We start from the raw sequence: 18,745 nt of genomic DNA on the forward strand, positions 1-18,745 counted from the left end.
CAAGAAGGGGGCGGGTGTCTGGCTCTTCTGATTCAGCCCAGAGTTGGCAGCTGCCAAGGAGACGAGCTTCCAGTTCGTTATGCAAAATGGAAACCAGGACTGCAAAATGGTGTCTGATTCAGGCATGTTGCAATTAGCCCGTCCTTCAATGCCTGCTGCTTTAAGGTGACAATTTCTGATTTTTAAGCATCACAATTTGAAGTAATGTATTAGAAGCCTGAGTAGATTGTAAAAGAAGTCTTAGATTTTCAGGATAAATCAGCCCCATCTCTCCTTTCCCACAGCAAACACCTACCCATGATGGGAGGTAAGAGGGTATTATAGGCACTTCCAGCAAGTTTTGGAAGACAGGGCCAGGATAGGTATGTTGGTTTGGTGGATTTTGTGCTGCTAAGTTGGTTTATCAGAAGCATGCCCTGCCACCAAACTTGGATACAGACTCGGACTGACTGGAAATCACAGAAAGCTTAAACATATTCCCAACCCGTGCTCATCCAACTTTGCTCCCCCTGCCTTTGCAGAATGCAGAGCAGTTCTCGGGAGACAACTCTCTCTTCAGCCAGCGGCCTGGGGGTTTTGAGAGCATGTCAAAAAGCAGGTGAGCTTCTCCCACCCACGCTTGCCCACCCACTCGCCCACCATGCTGCCCTACTGCGGCCACCCCTGCTCCAGGGAGCCCTTCGGGAACTGCTCTGGGGTTTGGACCAGCTCAGCATTTCCACTGCAGGAATGGATTTTCCATTGCGTCCCCTGGCTTAGTGAGAGCCTGCAGTGCCCCACAGCCCTGACAGCAGGAAACAGCAGAAATGGCAAGGCAAAGGGGCAGTCGCCTCTCCCTCAGCAGAAAGTGTGGTCTAGCAGACTGGGAGCTGAAGGAGAGGGGCTTCACAAACCCTGAATTATTTTCTGGCTCTGAGTCATTGCAACTTGGATACGTTGCTGCGCTTTTCAGCATTTCTACTCTCAGTCCTCTCTTTCAGAGGGCTGCGTTGCACTGTTAAGGAGCCCCGTTCCCATCCCGCAGCTGGGTGCTCGGGCTGCTGGGCAGCAGCTGAGGTCGGGGTGTCTCACACCTGCAAGCCAGCAAGCTCAGCCCTGCTCTTTTCAATGTGTTCTTGCTTTCATCTGCTGCCAAGAAAAAGGGCAGAAGGCTAGCGGTGCAGGCAGCCTGGCTGTACCATTTTCCTTGGCAATAGCAGTGGCAGGAAGAGGAGAAGAGCCTCCCCTCCTCTCCCAAACCCAGTACTGCAGGGCAGAGGGCAGCACCAGAAGCCCATCGAAAATACCAGGATGAGGCTGGAGGGGAAAAAATGCAAAATGGAGGGGAAGGGAAGCGAGCGAAGGAAAAACTTGAAGGACAAAGACCAAGAGCATAAGGAGATTCAGTTTAAGAGCAAGTCTGCTTCTTGGGACCAGGTCAGGGCAGCCATGTCTGGCTGTGAGCTAACCCCTGCCCGCCCACGTCACTGCTCAGAGTTCATGTATGTGTTGCAGATGCATTGCAGATCTCGCCAGAAAGCTTTCTGTAATTGGCCTACCCGATTAAAAGCTAGCTTGGGTATCACTTAGCATGGCATGGCAATTTTAGTGTCCAAAAGGGAGATCTTTGAGTTTCAAATTAGCAAGCTCAGCTCCGTGAAACACAGGAGCATCTAAATTTATAAATGGAGGAAAATTACAAATCAAAGAAGACCAAGAGGGAAAAAGTAGGCTGACAACTGCTGAATTCTCTAAAGATAGCATGTGATACTTCAAAAAAAAATCTGCAGGCGAAACAAAAGCTTCAGAAGCCACTGCTGGCCTGACTGTAGACTGTAGAAAAAGAAGGAATAAAGGAAAAAATGAAAAAAGGGAAAAAGGAAAAAAAAGGGAAAAAAAAAAGGAGAAAGGCCACAGGGATGGGTTGTGCACCTCACAAGCAGCTTGGGGGGTGATACTTTTATCCCTGCTAAAAAAGGACTTTCAGCAAATCCCTGCAAAGTCATGACCTCCATGTATGTTTTCTATTTGTTTTTCCACACCAGCTAAATAGTTGCTTTCCAAGCACTTGGGGAAAAAAAAAAAGCTACACCAACCCCTCCCCCAAAGCCTCCTTCCCCACCCCAAGCCTGTCCCTGCTCCCCTTGGTAGCGATGCCAAAATATGCAGCCGGCCCCTCTATCTGAACGAATGTTTTGATTAAAGAAGCCTTAACAAAACAGCCAGAACAATGATCCCGGCCCCCTTTCTGCGAGCTTAACCCAGCTATGCAGTGTATATTTAGGACCAGATTACAGGGACCTGCTCATTAATTGAATAAGGATGACAAGCCTGCAGTGTATGCAAATAAAGGTTTGGGTTTCAGTGGGGAAGGTAAATCTTAACTACCGACTGATAACTCCTGCCCCACGTAAAACCCGTTTAACATCGGGATTTTTTTGAGGCCAGCTTTCATGACCTTGCAAACATATGGAAAAGTTCACGTTTTTCTATTTCCCTTCCAAATGCTTTGTTTCCTTTGACAAAGATTTTTTTTTTTCTATTCTGACACTAAAACCATCACCTATTATATTGCCATGACACCCAAGGAAAGGTACTGATCAAAAGGCAAAGCAGGGCAATAAAGTGAAAAAAATGGGGCCAGAAGGTTTGTTTTGGGGGTTGGTTTATTAAGGCATTGCAGTTCTTTTGCCAAAGGTATTTTTCATTTTGTCTTCTGTTATACAGTGGGAGATCAGCTGGCCAGCAGTGGGCACAAACTCAGGTTTGCTCATCTTGAACATATATTGTCAGGGCTCTGCCATGAGTTTCTTCCCATACACATTTGGTAGGGTGCTAGGGAAAGCCTGAATGCTTACGTGAAGTTTGCAACCTGATTTTAACCCATGGGATGCATGACCCAAAAGATACAGTTTGCAAAATTTCACACATCTTAGCAAGGAACAAAAAGGGAAACGCTCGTTGATAACGCAACAGCAGCTGGACCAGAGGCAAGATGATGACTTTTGAACCAGCGTGAGATTGGGAGTTTGGGATTGTTTAGGAGGTCTAGAATAGGACATAAAGGTGCAGAAGATTGCCAAGAAAGCAATTCAGAATGGAATCGGGACCAATCAGGAAAAAAGTAAGGAATAATTTAGGTGCGATCAGTTAAATAGAGACAAATCCTTGAAACTGTTTTACCACTAAGCGGTTAGAACTGTACATGGCTTGACTTTGGGCTTATCAGCAATCATCTCCCCTCGAGAAAAGAAGCTCCGGGTCTGAAGTCACTATCAGGGAGCAAAACCAGTTTACACTGGAGAACCTGATCTACTGGGCTCACTATTCACTCTTGCACAGTAAGTGTTGGACCAGGAAAAGCTCTGTCAAGGAGTACTCAAGAATAACAACTTTTCAGATAATGTCTGGATACTAATCCTGCTAAGTCAGCCGGGACAACCAAATTGACCCCCAATTTTTCCCTCCCTGTCTTAATGAGGTGACAAACACATCCTCTGGATAAAACACAAAGAGGGAAGAAACATTTTGTATATTCAACTCACAAGATATTGTTTCAAAAACCAACAAGTCTTTCTCATTTCTCTTGAAGAAGTCTTTCCAAGAAACACTTCATAAACCAGCTCTTTTAAAAGAAGGGACAGTAAATGCTTTACAGCAAACATACAGCAGTGCACAGAAAGCAGCATGCTACCATCTTCAACTTCAAATGTTTTTCCCAGTCAGTTTCATGCTCTTTCATAGTTTATTCCCTTACTAAGAAATACAGGTAGTCAACAATCCTTAAATGTTTTTAATGTAAATCAGCCCTTTTCTGTAAGCAAATGTTTCTTTTCTAGTAACACAGCAGTCTCTGAAAGAAAAATCTTTGCCTTTAAATGTCTTGTTCCAATTTTTCTCCTGCTTTCTCTCACTCTCCCATTGCCTTTTCCATGGAAACAGAAAAGAGGAAAGAAGGAACTTCCAAGTTAGACAACGCTAAATGCAAGCACACAATGAAAATTTCCAAGCAAGAACCTATTTTCAAAACCTGTAGCGTGGAAATTATCTGGGAACGTTCCAGATTATTCACAAAAAAATAATCTCTGCAGTGTTTTCCCCAGCACTGTCATCAACAAGTAGACTTTCACAATCTGGATCTGTAACCAATTTTCTAAAATACATAAGCCAAAATACAATATTGCTCCAATCTGAAATCCTGTTCTGACATAATATGAAAATTAGACTCTGAAGATGTTGGCCGCCCTTTTTTACTGCTTTTTTACTTCCAAATGCTCACAATACACCAAGACACGAAGCTGTGACTCAGGTGCAAGTGGAAAGAACGAATGACCCCATCACAGCTGATCAGGAGCTCTTCTGAACTATCGGAAAGCAACATCTCTCCAGGAGCATCCTGTACTACAGCCAAGAGAAGAGAAGGCGGGAGACATCCACCGCTTGCTCTTGGAACACAAGCAGATCTGAATGCATGTCACCAAACACCCAAGCAACGTTGGGACTGCCATCAGTTTCACCAGCAACCTATGCTTGTGGAAGTGTTACCGACCCCTCAACCTGGACCCAGAAACTCTTGGGACCAGCTCACTTGGTGCCTGGGACAACCTTGCACTTGCTTTGCTGAAAAGCCTATAATCACTTTCCCTGGAAGGACGAGAAGCTGTGCCAGTTCGTCTGCACTTTGTTACAGCTGAGAATGATAAGATGCTTCCAAAGTGTTGTGTTACAATAGCTGTGCCTTTGGTTTAAGGATTTATCTTCCTTTCCCATAGATAAAACTCCATTCCTTGGACAAATTAGGTCTGCTTATCATTCAACACTCTACCTAATGGTTTCAGCTGTGTGTTTCTGAATTTATTGAAGCTGGGGCATTCCACAGATAGCTTTCATTGATTTGAGGAGTGAGCCAAAAATCCAGTCATATTTTATCCAAAATGAGAATGGGGCAAATTAATGATATAATTAGAATTATCAGGACTCTTAAATCTTAAAGGACAGGTTTAAATGCAGAATAACATTTTTAAAGGGGTATATAACACAACCTGTTCATGAACAGCAAGTATATTGTGAAGTGATGAACTAAACCTTTTCTGTGGTTTAGGGAGGTTGAGTACTGACATGCTGTTAGCGTATGGATCTCTAATATCAGGATCACCACATGCTTTTCAAAAGGCAATGTCCACTACCCAAACAATGTATTTCTGCATGAATCCTTGGCCTTTTGAACTGCAGAACCAATTCAAGATACAGGTGACATAATTCCAGCAAGTTATACAAAAAGCTCAGTTGTTTATCATGGGCAGAGCTTTAAGAAGGAGTCACAATGAGCCCTCAGCACCCAAAAGGGGTTGAGACATACCTGCAAGGCCAGGGTGGTCACCAAGCAACTTCATTGCATAGCCTGCCTTTCTGTGTAGGATGAAGCAATAACACAACCTCTCCTGGCAACATGAATATTGTTACACTCAGGTGAACAGAAAGCATATAAACTGCATTATTCACTGGTCTAGCTTGATTTGTTCATTTTCATACGGAAATACACTCAATTACTTCAATATTCTCTAAATTATTTCAATATTCTCTAAAAGAGACACAAAACACAAGAGGTCTCTGGATGAAAGATGCTTTATAAATGGCAGGTATAACCCTTGCATTATATTGATAACCCTGAACAGGACAGGCAAATAACAAGTATGCAAGCAGTGGGACCTGGCTTGAAGAAAACAGTCTATAATAAAAGCAGTGTAGCGACATGCATCTGGTATGCCAGATCAGCAATGAGAGAGGAGAAACTACCCTGTCCTGGACAGGAGCCTTCCTTAGGTCAGAAGAATGGCCGAGGACAGCAGAGGAAAAACTATAGCTGGAGATCACACATATAGTCTTTGCAAAGGGTTAAAGGAAAAATATCCCCGTAATCCCCTCTTTATAAAGCATAAAAAAGAATACAAGGAAACATAGAACCGGCAAATCCATACTGGCAAAGATGAAGCTGCTTTACAGAACTGTCCTTAAACAACTGAACATCTCAAAATTGATCACAGAATTAATGGGTACAAGATAGCCCTATCCTATCACGATAAACCTATCCTATCTTTAACTTAGAATATTTTCTCTTCAGTATCATGTTGACGTTTTGCCCAGAAACTCCAGCGTAAGTCTCTTGATTGAAGAAGTCACAAGAGAACCAAGAGTTTGCAGAAGGCTGAACAAGCAGGAGAGATGTTTCCTACTCCACTTTTGGGTCACAGTCTAACTGAATAAACTCAGCCTCTTAAAATTTTATTAAGTTTGAATAAGGATTTATATGTTCAGAAAAATGGTGGTTGGAAACAAAATTAAAAAAAAAAAGGAATAGAGACAGAGAAAAAGAGAAAGGAATGAGGAATGTAATATAACCACAGAAAAGCAGAGGTGTTTCCCACTTTCACTGTTCTTAATTAAAATAAAAAAATATTAAAAAAAAAAAAACCAACACTAAAACTGAGAAGAGTTTCTTTAGTGCTCATCAGTGCTGATTTCTCTGGAAAACTTCAGGGATTTGGGGGCCTGCCCCCACATCCCATTTCAGACACCTCGCCCCGGCTAAGCCTGGCTCCCCAGCCCCAAGGCAGGGAGCAGCTCCCTGGGGCGGTCGTGTCCTTATCTTTGTCCTTGTCCCCATCCCTGTCCCTGTCCCGGTCCCCATCCCCTTCCCCAGGTGCCAAAGGAGCTGTCCTCTGACCCGGTGGCTGAACTCCTGCTTCGGTCTAGGAAACGCCCCGTTCCTGTACTTTTCCTCCCCAGAGCACTCTGCCTAGGCACAGAGGCTACTCTCTCCTCCCAGATGCCACAGAAGCTGATGAGACCAACGCTGAGGAACCACAGATCTCCCAAACTCCCTCAGCAAGGCTGAAGAGGCTCAGGAAAGTCATCCATAACACAGAAGATCAATTATATTAGTATTATTATTTCTATTCCTTCTTTCTGCTCCAAGATGAGTTTTGCTGTAAAGGCATCTAGCATCTTGCAGACAGCTACCGAAGATGCTCTGTCTCACAAGATTGATGCTAGAGGAACTTAGCAAGTTACTACACGAATACTCCTCTTCCCTGTCCCACTGTCCCCGGGGTGATGCTGGATTTTCCCACCTACTTTCCAGCACGTTAGTTACCGAAAATAGCGGCTTTGAACTGAGGGAACTGATGGACAGACTGACCTTTGTTCTGCAGCTCCCACTAACCTTCAGGCAACCAGCAGGCACTAGTAACCTTACAAACAGCCCTCAAACGAACCCTCAAAGAGTGACAGTCACAGCCTTCTGCAGGTCTGCACAGTCCCATGGTATGGAGCTGAATTTCTGACCTCACCATTCAAGTAAGCGTTGAGTCTCATGAACACTCCTCTATTTCTGATCTTTTGTTTGTTTTTATGTGGTATTTCAAAGTTGCGTTAATGGTACCAGGTGCAAGAACTTGCCAGACCTCCGAAGTGCTTTGGGCATCCCTTCCAAAAGCACTTTGATGCTCTTGTCTCCAGGTCAGGCACCCATACCAATCCCAGAAGTTCAAGCGATTGATGCATCCAACTTGGGATATTCAAAGTTTATTTATTTTTTCACTGTTCTTGTGCAAGTGCACTGTTTCACTGTGCACTTGCAGGCCTACCATTTTTGTCACCTGATGAGGACTGCAATAAACTCTCGGCACGTGATATATCGCTGTGCTTAGACTTAATGGCTGAAAAGAAAGATCCCATGGGGAATGCTTCATATGTAACATTTAAGCCAGGCTAATCAAATTTGATAACTGAATGGCAAAAACTTTGTGGCAGGGAGATCATCCTTGCAAAAAACAGATAGAGTAAACTTTGGAATTACCACTGGCAAAAGTTGACCTGAATAGAGAGTTGTTTTAGGTTTTAATTTTCTGTTTTGTTCTGCATGCAATTAAAAATAAATGGTATAAAGCTGGTTTATAAAAACACTACCAAACAAAAAACCTCTTTAACCAAATTAAAAACAACAACCCATGAGATGAAAATACTCCACAACATTTAGAGTTCTTCAGGGACTAGTAATATATACAGGGATTTTAATTTTCCATGGCCTGTAAGTGTTATAATCTCTATCAACTGTGTGTACTCTGGGACCATGACTAACACCACTTTTTGAACTCTCATTGGTTATGTATTCTTTCTTCTTCCTTTAACACTGTTTTTAAACTCACATTTGATCCAAGAATTTGCAGGGATAAAAAAGTTTTTACAGCGTTCTTTGCCTCTCAAGTCTAAAACACAGGTCTGTTATAGGACATTGTGTCAACAAATCACAGATGTCTGTGAGTCAATGCAGTCAGTGTGAAAGGGCATAACTTGTCTCAGGGACGCAGGCTGAGAAAAAACGCTGGCAAAATTACATTGTTTGATAGCCACGAAAAGATGACACAAGATATCCAGATGTCAGGACTGTCTTCATGATTTCATGACTAGTATTTCTTTCTTTGCATCCATGGCAAATATATTAGCACATCTTGCAAGAGTTGTTTCTTCAAAATCATGATGTGTTTATCTCATGTGCTTGCCTTCACATTACAGGAATTGTTAGTTGTCTTCTCCAGGATCTTCTAAAGTCCTGAGCTCTCTAACTTTTTCAACTCACACATCACGTCTTTACAGACATATTTTTACCTGAGTTGGTTCCTCCCTTTTCTTTTCAGGGCTGCCCAGAAAGAATAGCTCTGGCAGCTTTGGTGCTACACAGACTTCTCCTTTAGTACTGCCAGGTTAACCACACTGCCATGTCCTACTTAGGCATGCTAAAACAATGCTTCACTCTCTAGGACTGGATTCACTGCGAGAGCAAAGAGATTTGATCCCATTCATTACCACCAACCACTCTTTCTACTATTTGAAAATAGTAACGGGTTAGGGAAAAAGAGGAGATATGACCATTTGTCTAGAATTTAAGGACCTCTGATTGTCCAAGCTGATCTCTTTCTGCCCGTTGAGGGGCAGGTTAGTTCTGTGATAGATGACATGGAAAAGCTGCAATGGATGTCTTTTACACTTCTGCCTAGAACTTCTAAGAGGGGCATACAAGACCACTATGAAAGCATCCACATTGTGGAGGGTGGCTGTCTTACAGGCAGACGGGGCCATCCTCACTTTCTCAGCTGTTTCTCTGAGCAAAAAGTGGCTCACAGAGCCCTGTGCAACTCAAGATAACAATGGCAAGGTAGGAAGTCTCAGAGGCCTCCACCTAGATTGACAGACTGAGCTCACACTGTCTTAGTTCTCTCCTGAGGTCACATAATTATCCTTGATTTCCATTTCCTAATGGTAAACCACTATCATAATTTAGTAGATTTTCATTGGCAAAACGTATACAATACTGCCAAAGGTTATACAGGTCCCCTTTAAGCAAGTTGTTGCACCTGAGACAGGAACCTCGGGACATTTATCAAAAAAAAGAACTAGAAGACAATCAAAGACCAAGTTTTCATAGAATTAATGGGAAGGAAGAAAGAGGAATCTAAGCATTAAAAGAGAATCCCAGAGTTTGCCATGAACTATCAGACTAGTCTGAAAGCAGATTTCTGCTCCATTGAGAGTCTTTAATAGCACTGGATAACTAAGATAAACAGAGACTGAAGGGCTGCCTGAGACACATACAAAATTATTGAATTATGACATGTTTGAGAAGTTATTTACTTTATAGAGTATTTACATAAGGTTCACTTCCTCTCCAAATATAAGCTCAAATATTACAAAGCTTTTTTTTCCCCCCTTAATGAGGGGACCACATTCAACAGCCCCACAAACATCCATAATTAACTTTTTTTCAGGCACATTCCTAGGAAAGTTTTCCAGGCAGTCACTTCCCCAGAGCCAGAGGAATACCAAGGAAACCCCAGTCTCTCACCAGGCAAATGTAGAGAAGAAAACACAAGGCATCAAAAGGAACAGGGAAAAGAGGAGATAGGGTATAAAGTGATGACCCTGTGACCGGAGTTTTACTTTTTGCTGTGCTATAGGCACCTGACAGGCCTTATGCCAGGCTCTTAACCTCTCTGTACCTCTATTCATCAGCTGAATTAAACACTTTGTTGTCATATGATACCTGTAAGAGGGGAGCTATGTATGCGTTTATCTGGCAGAAACAGATGCCAAGCATTTTAACGAACAGAGGTCACTGTATCCAGTGCAGAAATTTTAGATCAGGGGCTTTGGTAGGAGAACTCTTCCTGCCTTTTAAGGGAAAATACCATTGCTATTAAAACAACTGATTTATTCTCAGTTAGCTGGCCCATCCACAACAATTTTGCTTACCTGAGAAGTGTCGTGATTGAATATGACGGCATTCAGGTCTCCACAATTATAATGCTTGATGAGATCTTCAGTGGTATACGGGGCCTGCAAACTACCTGCTCGGAGACTTTCATGTTGGAGCAGAGTTTGGTTTAGAGCAAACAGCACCTGTAGAAATGCAAACAATAAAAACAGGAGAGGAGTTAAAGATATCAAGTATCAAAGAAGCAAAGCCTTAAAGGCTAAACTTTTAAAAACTCGTATGTGCCTGAAGTCTGTTGACCCATCCTGGCACGCAGCAGTAAGGAATGATCTTTAGGTATTCCCAACTGGAAGGGAATTCCATCCTTCTCTAATAGAAGTCCTTATTATAGGATCCTTGATATTCTTCATAAAGTCTAATTTCACAATACATACACTGCTTGGAACTCATGGCCAAGTGGTCTGAGGACATTTAGGCACTCTCTGCACATAACTTGGCTACATGAGAGACATTGGAATGAAAAAGTCCCAGAAGTAGGAAGCTTCTATTGCCTCTGTTTCCTGACAGCTAGCTCAAATCCAAAGCCCAAATAAAGCTGGAAGATTTAAAAAAAATAAAAAAATAAATCATAATCTTAAAAACTTAAAAAGTCCCTGTTGTAGCAGGGGAATTTCTTAATACTTTTAATACCAGAAACTTTAGGAAATTCACTATTAGTCTCCCTTCCTTAGTCTTTCCCCCTTCACCTACCCTTTTGCTAAATGAACATATATATTGAATTGTAACGCTGTCAATTGGATTTACTTCTGAAAAACCTCAGGTATATAACAAATATGATCTGAGATTTTCTTTTCTTTCTTTTTTTTTTTTTTTTTTTAAGGAATGAGAAAATAAAAGTATCTCCAGGGCATTAACAGCCTCTTAATAGGAAGCCGTTAGATGTTAACTAACACACACAAATTCTGCTTGAGGGAAAGCAAATGTTTTTTTTAATTTACTTTTTAACAATATAAAGATGGTCTTTCAACTGAACCTGTTATACCCCAGTTCTGCAACTGGTACCCTCTTAAGATCCAAGCCTAAGAGATTTCCTTGTTCAGATCTAAGGGTCTCTTCAGGCTTTTCTACAAAGAGATCTAACTTTCCCAGGACCATCGCCTAAAGTTAAGCATCTACCTAACTTAGTTTTCCTGTAATTTAAAAAATATGCAAAAAAACACAGCTTAAAAATTTCTAAGCTTTGAAAGGCTCTGAGCTTTCTCTTTTTCCCCTAAGGGCTACAGCTCAAAGAGGAAACGGTTCATCCCAGGATTTCCTGGGGATTCTAAACATTTTGACTAATAAAAATAAAAGCTTAGAAAAACTTTGACAGGAAAACCGAGAGTAGAGGTTTTCCCAAAATGCTTTTAGTAAAATCCTTCTCATTTTTGATTTTTTAAACAATGGATGTTGTTGGATTTTTATATACAAAAATGTGTACACACACACACATATATATACAAACAACCAGAAGAACCCTGAGCATAAGTCAGAGTGTTTTATGGTAAAATATTAAGGAGATGATAAACAAATCCTTCCTTTATTCCAAATGCCTTTTTTTTGGGGGGTTACTCTGGCTTCCTGAGGAAACCAGTGCTCTGTGTTCATGCTCTGCCTCTGTCTCTTTGTTTCCTCCTAATAAATTTGGAACCTATTAGCTGATTTCAGTCATATTTGCAGAGGGTTAGAGGTCTTAAAGAAAATTGCCTGCATGTTCCTTGAAAATAAGCGTCTGGTTGCAGAAAAGGCCTCAGTGTGAGTTCACTTCATATAAGACACCAAAGACACCACCATGAGAGAGAAGGAATTATTCAGAGCTTGCCACAGGAGATGGACCCCAGAGTTCACTAGTGGCAGTGCCCGTGTCAGGACATTTGTGTTCTTGCTCACTGCCCCCGTGTTGCAATGGGACCTCGAAGTGCTGGTGGCCAGCTGAGCTCTGGCACTCTGCTGACACCGCAGGGAAGCTAATCTCTGGGTTCAAGCAACTGCCCAAAAAGCAGCTCGAGAGATTTTATTCTAGGATGGGAGCTGAAAGTAGAAACTGAAGCTCTTGCATACGCTAAAGCAAAATTTCAGCCACCTAAGCAGATTTCTAGAGAAGTCTTGCTTAATCACGCTGTAATCACCGTGGGTTTTGGTTGGGTGGCCCAAAACACACTTGAAGAGATGCAGGGTCTTGTAGCAGTCACTTGCCTGCTGGATTTGTAGGCTATTTCCCCCAGAGTCTGGTTAAAGCCATCTTAAAAGCTGCATTTATTTTTCCTTACTGTTCAGATAATGCCACAAAAACAATGCTGCTTCCTTTCCTTCTCCCTATCTTAATATCAGTGACCCCACGACCTCCAGCCTAAACCTCTATCTGAGTTAAATCTCCCAGAGGTGCCTGAGATTACCGAACAACTGATGACTTCAAAATAAACACACTTAGAACGACTGCCCATACACAGTCCCACCTAATAAATACAGCAGACAGTATTTGTTCTGGGAAGTGATGGGAAGTTAAGGGTTTGGCTCTGGGAAAGTGCATTTTTATTCACGCAATTTATGAACCTCACATCTGCGTGCTTTGAAAGCCATTTTTGCGCAGCTGTCTCTGGCCCTGAATTGCAAGCGATCAAACACGGACAACAGGAGGGGTTTTTCACCCTGCCAGGAGGAAGCCTTTTCACCCAATTGGTGTCATTCTCTGGAAAGAAGCATTCAACACACAGATTTTATGAGCATGTTTGGAGACACCAGCTCGGCCCTTATGGCAAACCCATGGGTCCAGCTTTACTGCTGAAGAAAGCAGGTACCACCAGCCCCACGAACCACTGGGCAGTCTTTTTAGCAGCACTTTTGCATAGCGTATTGCCATCTCATGGATAAGGGGTCTGTACCAGACCAGCTCTTCCCTGGCAAGGTCAGAGGCAGACCTGCGACAAGGCGAGAGCTCTTGCATTATGGGTGACCTGCAATCAAGGTACGCCCAGGAAGGGGGAGATTGGCAGGGTCCTCAGGTTTAATTTCTTGGTGAACAAGGCTGCTCCATTTCTTATATTCATGCCATCTGTTCTCCCCACTACCCAAGAGTACCTGTGCTGCCACACTGCCTTAACCTTTGGTCCTTGGCCCCACTGATCTTGGACACTTCAGTTTATTTTGTTAAAATTTATAGTTACCCCAGTTCTAACGACTGCTCAACTCTGTGCCCATCACCTTGTTTAGGAGGCAATACTATGGACTTTTAACCAAGTGGAAAGGTTCCTCAGGCCACCTCTTCGGTTTGTCTGACTACAGTCCCAAATGGTGCCACAATGGTATCTCAGAGGCCGTCTTAAAATAAGACAAGGAAGCCTTGTTACCATACTTCAGTAACATACTTGAGTGGTCCCAAATATTCTTATGAACTATTTTGCTAATAAAATAGAAAACAAATTCAGATGTTATAACAGAAGAAATAAAATTTGCGTTAAACTGAAAAGGATCTGTGTTCTTCTGGTGCAATTGCTATTGAAAAGACTTGAGACGGAAAGGAAACCCTGAGAAAACTCTTGCACCAGACTCTGGTGTGCAGATAAATTTCATTGTTATGTGATGGAGAAATCACTTTCCATTCCTAAACTTACGAAGGCTGAACCATAAACACTGCATTCACATGACTCCAGTAGCTGGAGTTACAGGATGACCCCTGCATAGAACCATGATTAATAACAATACCACAAAAACAAGTACTTAAGTTTCATGCTATGATGTCATCTCTTGGGCAGGGAACTATTGTTTTCTTTTGCTCTCTCTTTTGGACAAGTGCCACCACAAAGCAAATACTAAGTAAGCATTACTGGAAGCGTTTGGGTGACTATATCCCGTCAGAACCCACACTGCCACTCAAGAAAAGAAGTGCCCATTCTCCTGCTCGGTTCAAAACAAACCACAACATAAGTATTGAGCTATACTGCTCTTCTGAGATTCTTGTTCTGTTGTTGTCATTCTCTATACTCAAATAGAAAATCAAATATACTGTTTCAGTTCAAAATAATGGCCTGGAGAAAAGGGAAAAAAAAAAAAAAAAAAGAAAAGAAAGAAAAAACCAAGTCCCTGATTTTCCAGATTAATGAAAAGCAATAAAAGTGTTTGCCCAAATCTGTTCAGTTCCATTGGTTTCCAGAAGACGGGTTTCCCCTTTCCTTGAATCTTTTGCACTGTTGCTAGGAATTAGTGAGCTGTGAAACTCACCTAATGAGGTCAGCATCAGGAAATAGCTCTAAAAAAACAGGTCCTGGAGGAGCTATAAAGGACTCTCTCAGTGTCCAAGAGAAATCCTGGATGCATCGGCACATTGTACAGCCGGGGCCACTGGAGGAACGCGCCTGACTTTGTTGTTGTTGTTCCTATAAAGGGACAGCTAAGGAAAGTGAAACTATTAACTCATCCACTGGAATTTCTGCTCACAAAACCGTGCCCCCTGTTAAAGCTCCTCATAAAAGCCTTTCGGCTAGTTGGTTCCATATGTTCCCCAAACCCACAGTTATTGCTTCTGAAAGGCAGGAGTAGTTAACAGTCTGTGGCTTGGCACTGACCAAGGAGACCTAAGGACCCTGCTTTTTTCTCTCCCTTTCAAACTACCAATTAACCAGTTTAATAAAACAGTTTGAATCTGACCAAGGTGCCTGGAGAAACCCCTAACAATGGCAGATCCTACCAGGTTAGTAATGCTGACACGCAGGCATGACCTGGTGAAGAGCATTCATGCTAATAGCTCACAGCCCTGAGACCATGACTGATTTTCTTGGTGCTGGGAATGCTACGGGGAGATAAGAGCTCCAGCTTTCAGCCCTGCACACACAAAGGTCCCGAGGAAGTATTTAAGTTGACTTCTAGGAGCTTAGCACTAGCTTCAACCTCTTGACCTTTCTCTTTACACAAACTTCCCATGATGAACTTTGAAGTGCTAAAGCCATTTTTTTTTTTATTATTTTCTTAGTGTTTCATTGAATCGAAGCATAAAACAAAACAACAACAAACTCTGAAACAGTTCCTTGACAGAAAACAGTGCAATGTGCATGGGTCCCCTGCTCCTTCAACACCAAGACTTCAACACGCCATTGCCATAGACCAGGAAGGATTCTCCTGGTTGACAGCAGCTCTCATTCCTTCCCTGGGCTGACAGTACTATACTACTGCTTCTGCACAAAGTTTCTGGCTTCATCAGAGCTTGAGCGTGTATATAATTTACTTGTAGCCTGGAGAGCAGCTGTGCGGGGTTTTTGTGGGTTACCTGATAGATACAGGTCAGTTAGCTCTAGTTTGTTCTCTTATATACAGGTCTTCCCTTGTACAAGGGAATTAAGACAACAAATAAAGACAGTGGAGTAACACTCCCGGCTCAGTTAATTTCCATCCTGATAGCACTTGAGAAACAATTTATCATTCCTAATACATATACTATAAATGTCACACATTAAATAGGCCAAAACATCCCCAAAATGTTGGGGACAACAGAACAATTTGGTTCTTTTTCTCCATCGGTGGCAGGAGGGAGCAGTAACTGGGCAGGATTACTCTCCGCTTTGGTCAATGCCCAAATTCAAGCTTAGGCAAATAGATTAAGAAATAACAGAAGGAAGGATTTGCAACTTAATCAAAACTGAAACACTGAAAGGGATAGAATTACAGCTATTAAATTTGCAGTCTAAATGTATTGCTTTTGTGGATTTTGTATGCGGGATTTACTTGCATCCAGTACTCTTACATAGATCTAATTTCTTAAATATGACCTTTTTGGTTAGGCTTGTAAATAAGTGACTAAAATCCCACTTATCCCGGAAGCCTCGAGGTTTTAGGTCTATGTTTAAGAAATTTGCTGGTTGAGGACCTGACCCTGCACAGATTAACATGAGAAATTTTATTCCCTAGGTTGTACTGAGTTCAGTAGATGAATTTTGATGGCTGAACCTACCCAAAAGGCTAAATATTTGCAATGAAAGAGTTACACTCCAAGCAGCCTGATTCAGCAAGTGTTTTCCTGGTTGAAGTGCAACAAGTGGCAGTGGCCACCTCACTGCCCGGCAGTGAGGACTTGCAGGTCCAAGTGCTGCCGGTTAGGCTTCTGGGCTGCAGTCTTAGATCTTGTAAGCAAGAATGTAAATCAACAGCACAATCAATTCATACCTCTGGCATGAGACTGCACTCTCAAAGGGAGACAATTTTTTTTTTTTCTTGTTTATAGCTGAACCGAAAGTGGCACAGAAGAAAATGGCTTCTAACCAGGACTCACCTAAACTATTCAGTTCCGGGACTTAAAAATCTGTTAGCCTCCGAGACAACAGAACACTGCCTATGAAACTGATGCCCCCTCCTACTAGTAACCTAAAAAAAAAAAAAAAATCAGTTCTGAATCAAGTCAGTGGCCCTGATGATGTAAATTGTTTTCTTCCCCTTCTTTACACATTTGACACCAGTCCATGCCAGAGGAATAGCGATTCTTCCAGGGCTGAGTAGCTGGTAATTGGGTTTGATTTTAAACAGGCTCATTCAATTTTCAGATAATAAAGGCATCAGAAAGACCATTAGAGAGATAACAGGCACTCCCCTGATGTGAACGCACCCAGCTCTACGAGGAGAAAGGAGCTGGGCTGTGCGATACCTGATGATAACTGTCAAACACCTCCAGACCAAAAGAAACCCATAGGCACAGAATAAATTCTCACCCAGGACAAACCGGACAGAGCCCTGCTGCCTACTTGGTGATGCCCTGGGCTGAGCTGCAGCCTGGCTCCTGTGTGTCCCTTGGTCCCCATTCTGTCCCTTCCTGTGCCACCAACCTTGCAAGCCTGCCTTGGCCCCAGGCTCCGCTCAGTGATCCCTGTCCTATGAGTATCTCACCACTTCCTAGCAAACCACTGTATTCAAAAACCCAAATGCTACCTCAATGTCAGCGAAATCCCACCCCCATGACTACCGAATTTTGTGGGAGCTAAAAGTTCAATGAGCAGGTTTGTGGACAGGAGCAGTGCTCCAGGAGAGGTGCCACGGCGTCACTGAAATGAAAGCACTCATCCCAGATAAGTCCAACACCTCCGAAAGTGTCCAGTAACAGATAGTTTGGGAAAGAATGTAAGACATGAGGTGAGCAGAGGGTGAGCTTTCTTCAGACACACAACATCCATCTTTTGGAAACCAGCCAGGTGGGGAGCTTGTGGCTGACAGTGCCTCTTCTCATATCGCTCCTTCCCTCTCGCCTCCCTGCTCCCCCTTCGGTTACCCCCAAATCACCACTGTGCTTGGATGCAGTGCTTTATTTGGGAGCAGCCAGCTGCCTGTCTAGACACGCAGAAGGTCACATCGATTGCCCAGCTGAGCCTGCTACTTTGCTCAGCGGTTGCATTTCTGAAATAGAAGCCTGGAAAGGCACTTGGGACCCGAAGGGCATTGCCCATGATCACTTTCCTCCACCTTAAATGGGCACATTGTCCCCATCTCAGGGATCACCGCTCTCAAAGGAGGCACATGAAATCCTTCCCGAGAACCTAAAACCACATTTGCGCTCTTGACTCACAAGTAAGATTGTTATGGGACCATCTGGGGTTTCAATTTTACTTTTTTGTCTCCACTGTAACAGAAAGAATGTGGGAGCATGCCCCAGCAGGGCATACGGCTCGGCTCGTGCCCTGGTGGCACGGGAGCCACAGTGAAAGGGGCGCCCTCATGGGACAGAGCAAAGCTTTGGGAGCTCCTGGTTTTAGGCAGCCAGCCTGAGATTTTTTTTTTTATTTTTTATTTTTTAAAAGACTGGTTTAATGATATGCTATGCATCCACCCATTGAAAATCCAGCCTGTCCTGGGTATATTTAATCTGGGGTTTTATTCATATTACTGCTTAATTTTGAACTGCTTCTTTTTAATTACCAGCTGAAGCTACATAGTAAAATGGACTAGCCCCACAGGCATGTTTTTCTTTCTATTATATTACAGTGAGGCAGCAGATTAACTCCTTCAGCCATCCCAGCTTAACACCTCACGATGCCAGCACGGCCCCTTTCCAGACTGCTGCTCCCACAGCAAGAAGGGCTGAAAGGGACATAAAGACCTGAATTTCCTGCTCACAGCCCTGGGTATCAGCACAAACAGGTGCCAATTTCAACGTATAACAGCACGCTGGAGAATAAATGACTGCCTTTTAGGAACGGGTACACTTTCCAGCAAGCCAGATGGAGCAACTAACTGCCTCTGGCCAAGGACTGTTTGGGGTAACAACTGGCTCGGTTCCCTAGTCTCCACATGAGCATGACCAAGTTGGCATCTGTAGAAAAGGGAATGTTTCCTAACCCTGAAGGTGATTGTGTCCCTGCGAGTTCAGCGGCAGGGCAGAACTGAAAAAAAGCACATCAAGATCTGGGACAGCAGAGGAAAAGGTTTGAACTTATTTTATTATGCAAAACAACCTCACCAGCAGTACATGGGGGAAATGGTGAA

General features: G+C 43.0%; 1 protein-coding gene across 4 annotated transcripts in view; it reads right to left on the bottom strand.

Moving 5' to 3' along the window:
- Positions 1 to 18,745, bottom strand: part of TRABD2B (TraB domain containing 2B) — a 278,502-nt gene that overhangs the window by 112,427 nt on the left and 147,330 nt on the right. For all 4 annotated transcript variants that reach the window (XM_067001944.1, XM_067001943.1, XM_067001946.1 and 1 more), the window contains exon 3: positions 10,288 to 10,434. In XM_067001944.1, coding sequence (XP_066858045.1) covers positions 10,288 to 10,434 — 147 coding nt within the window. The remainder of the gene's footprint in view (positions 1 to 10,287; positions 10,435 to 18,745) is intronic.

This window comes from Anser cygnoides, chromosome 8, assembly GCF_040182565.1.
Source record: "Anser cygnoides isolate HZ-2024a breed goose chromosome 8, Taihu_goose_T2T_genome, whole genome shotgun sequence".
Classification (NCBI taxonomy): domain Eukaryota; kingdom Metazoa; phylum Chordata; class Aves; order Anseriformes; family Anatidae; genus Anser; species Anser cygnoides.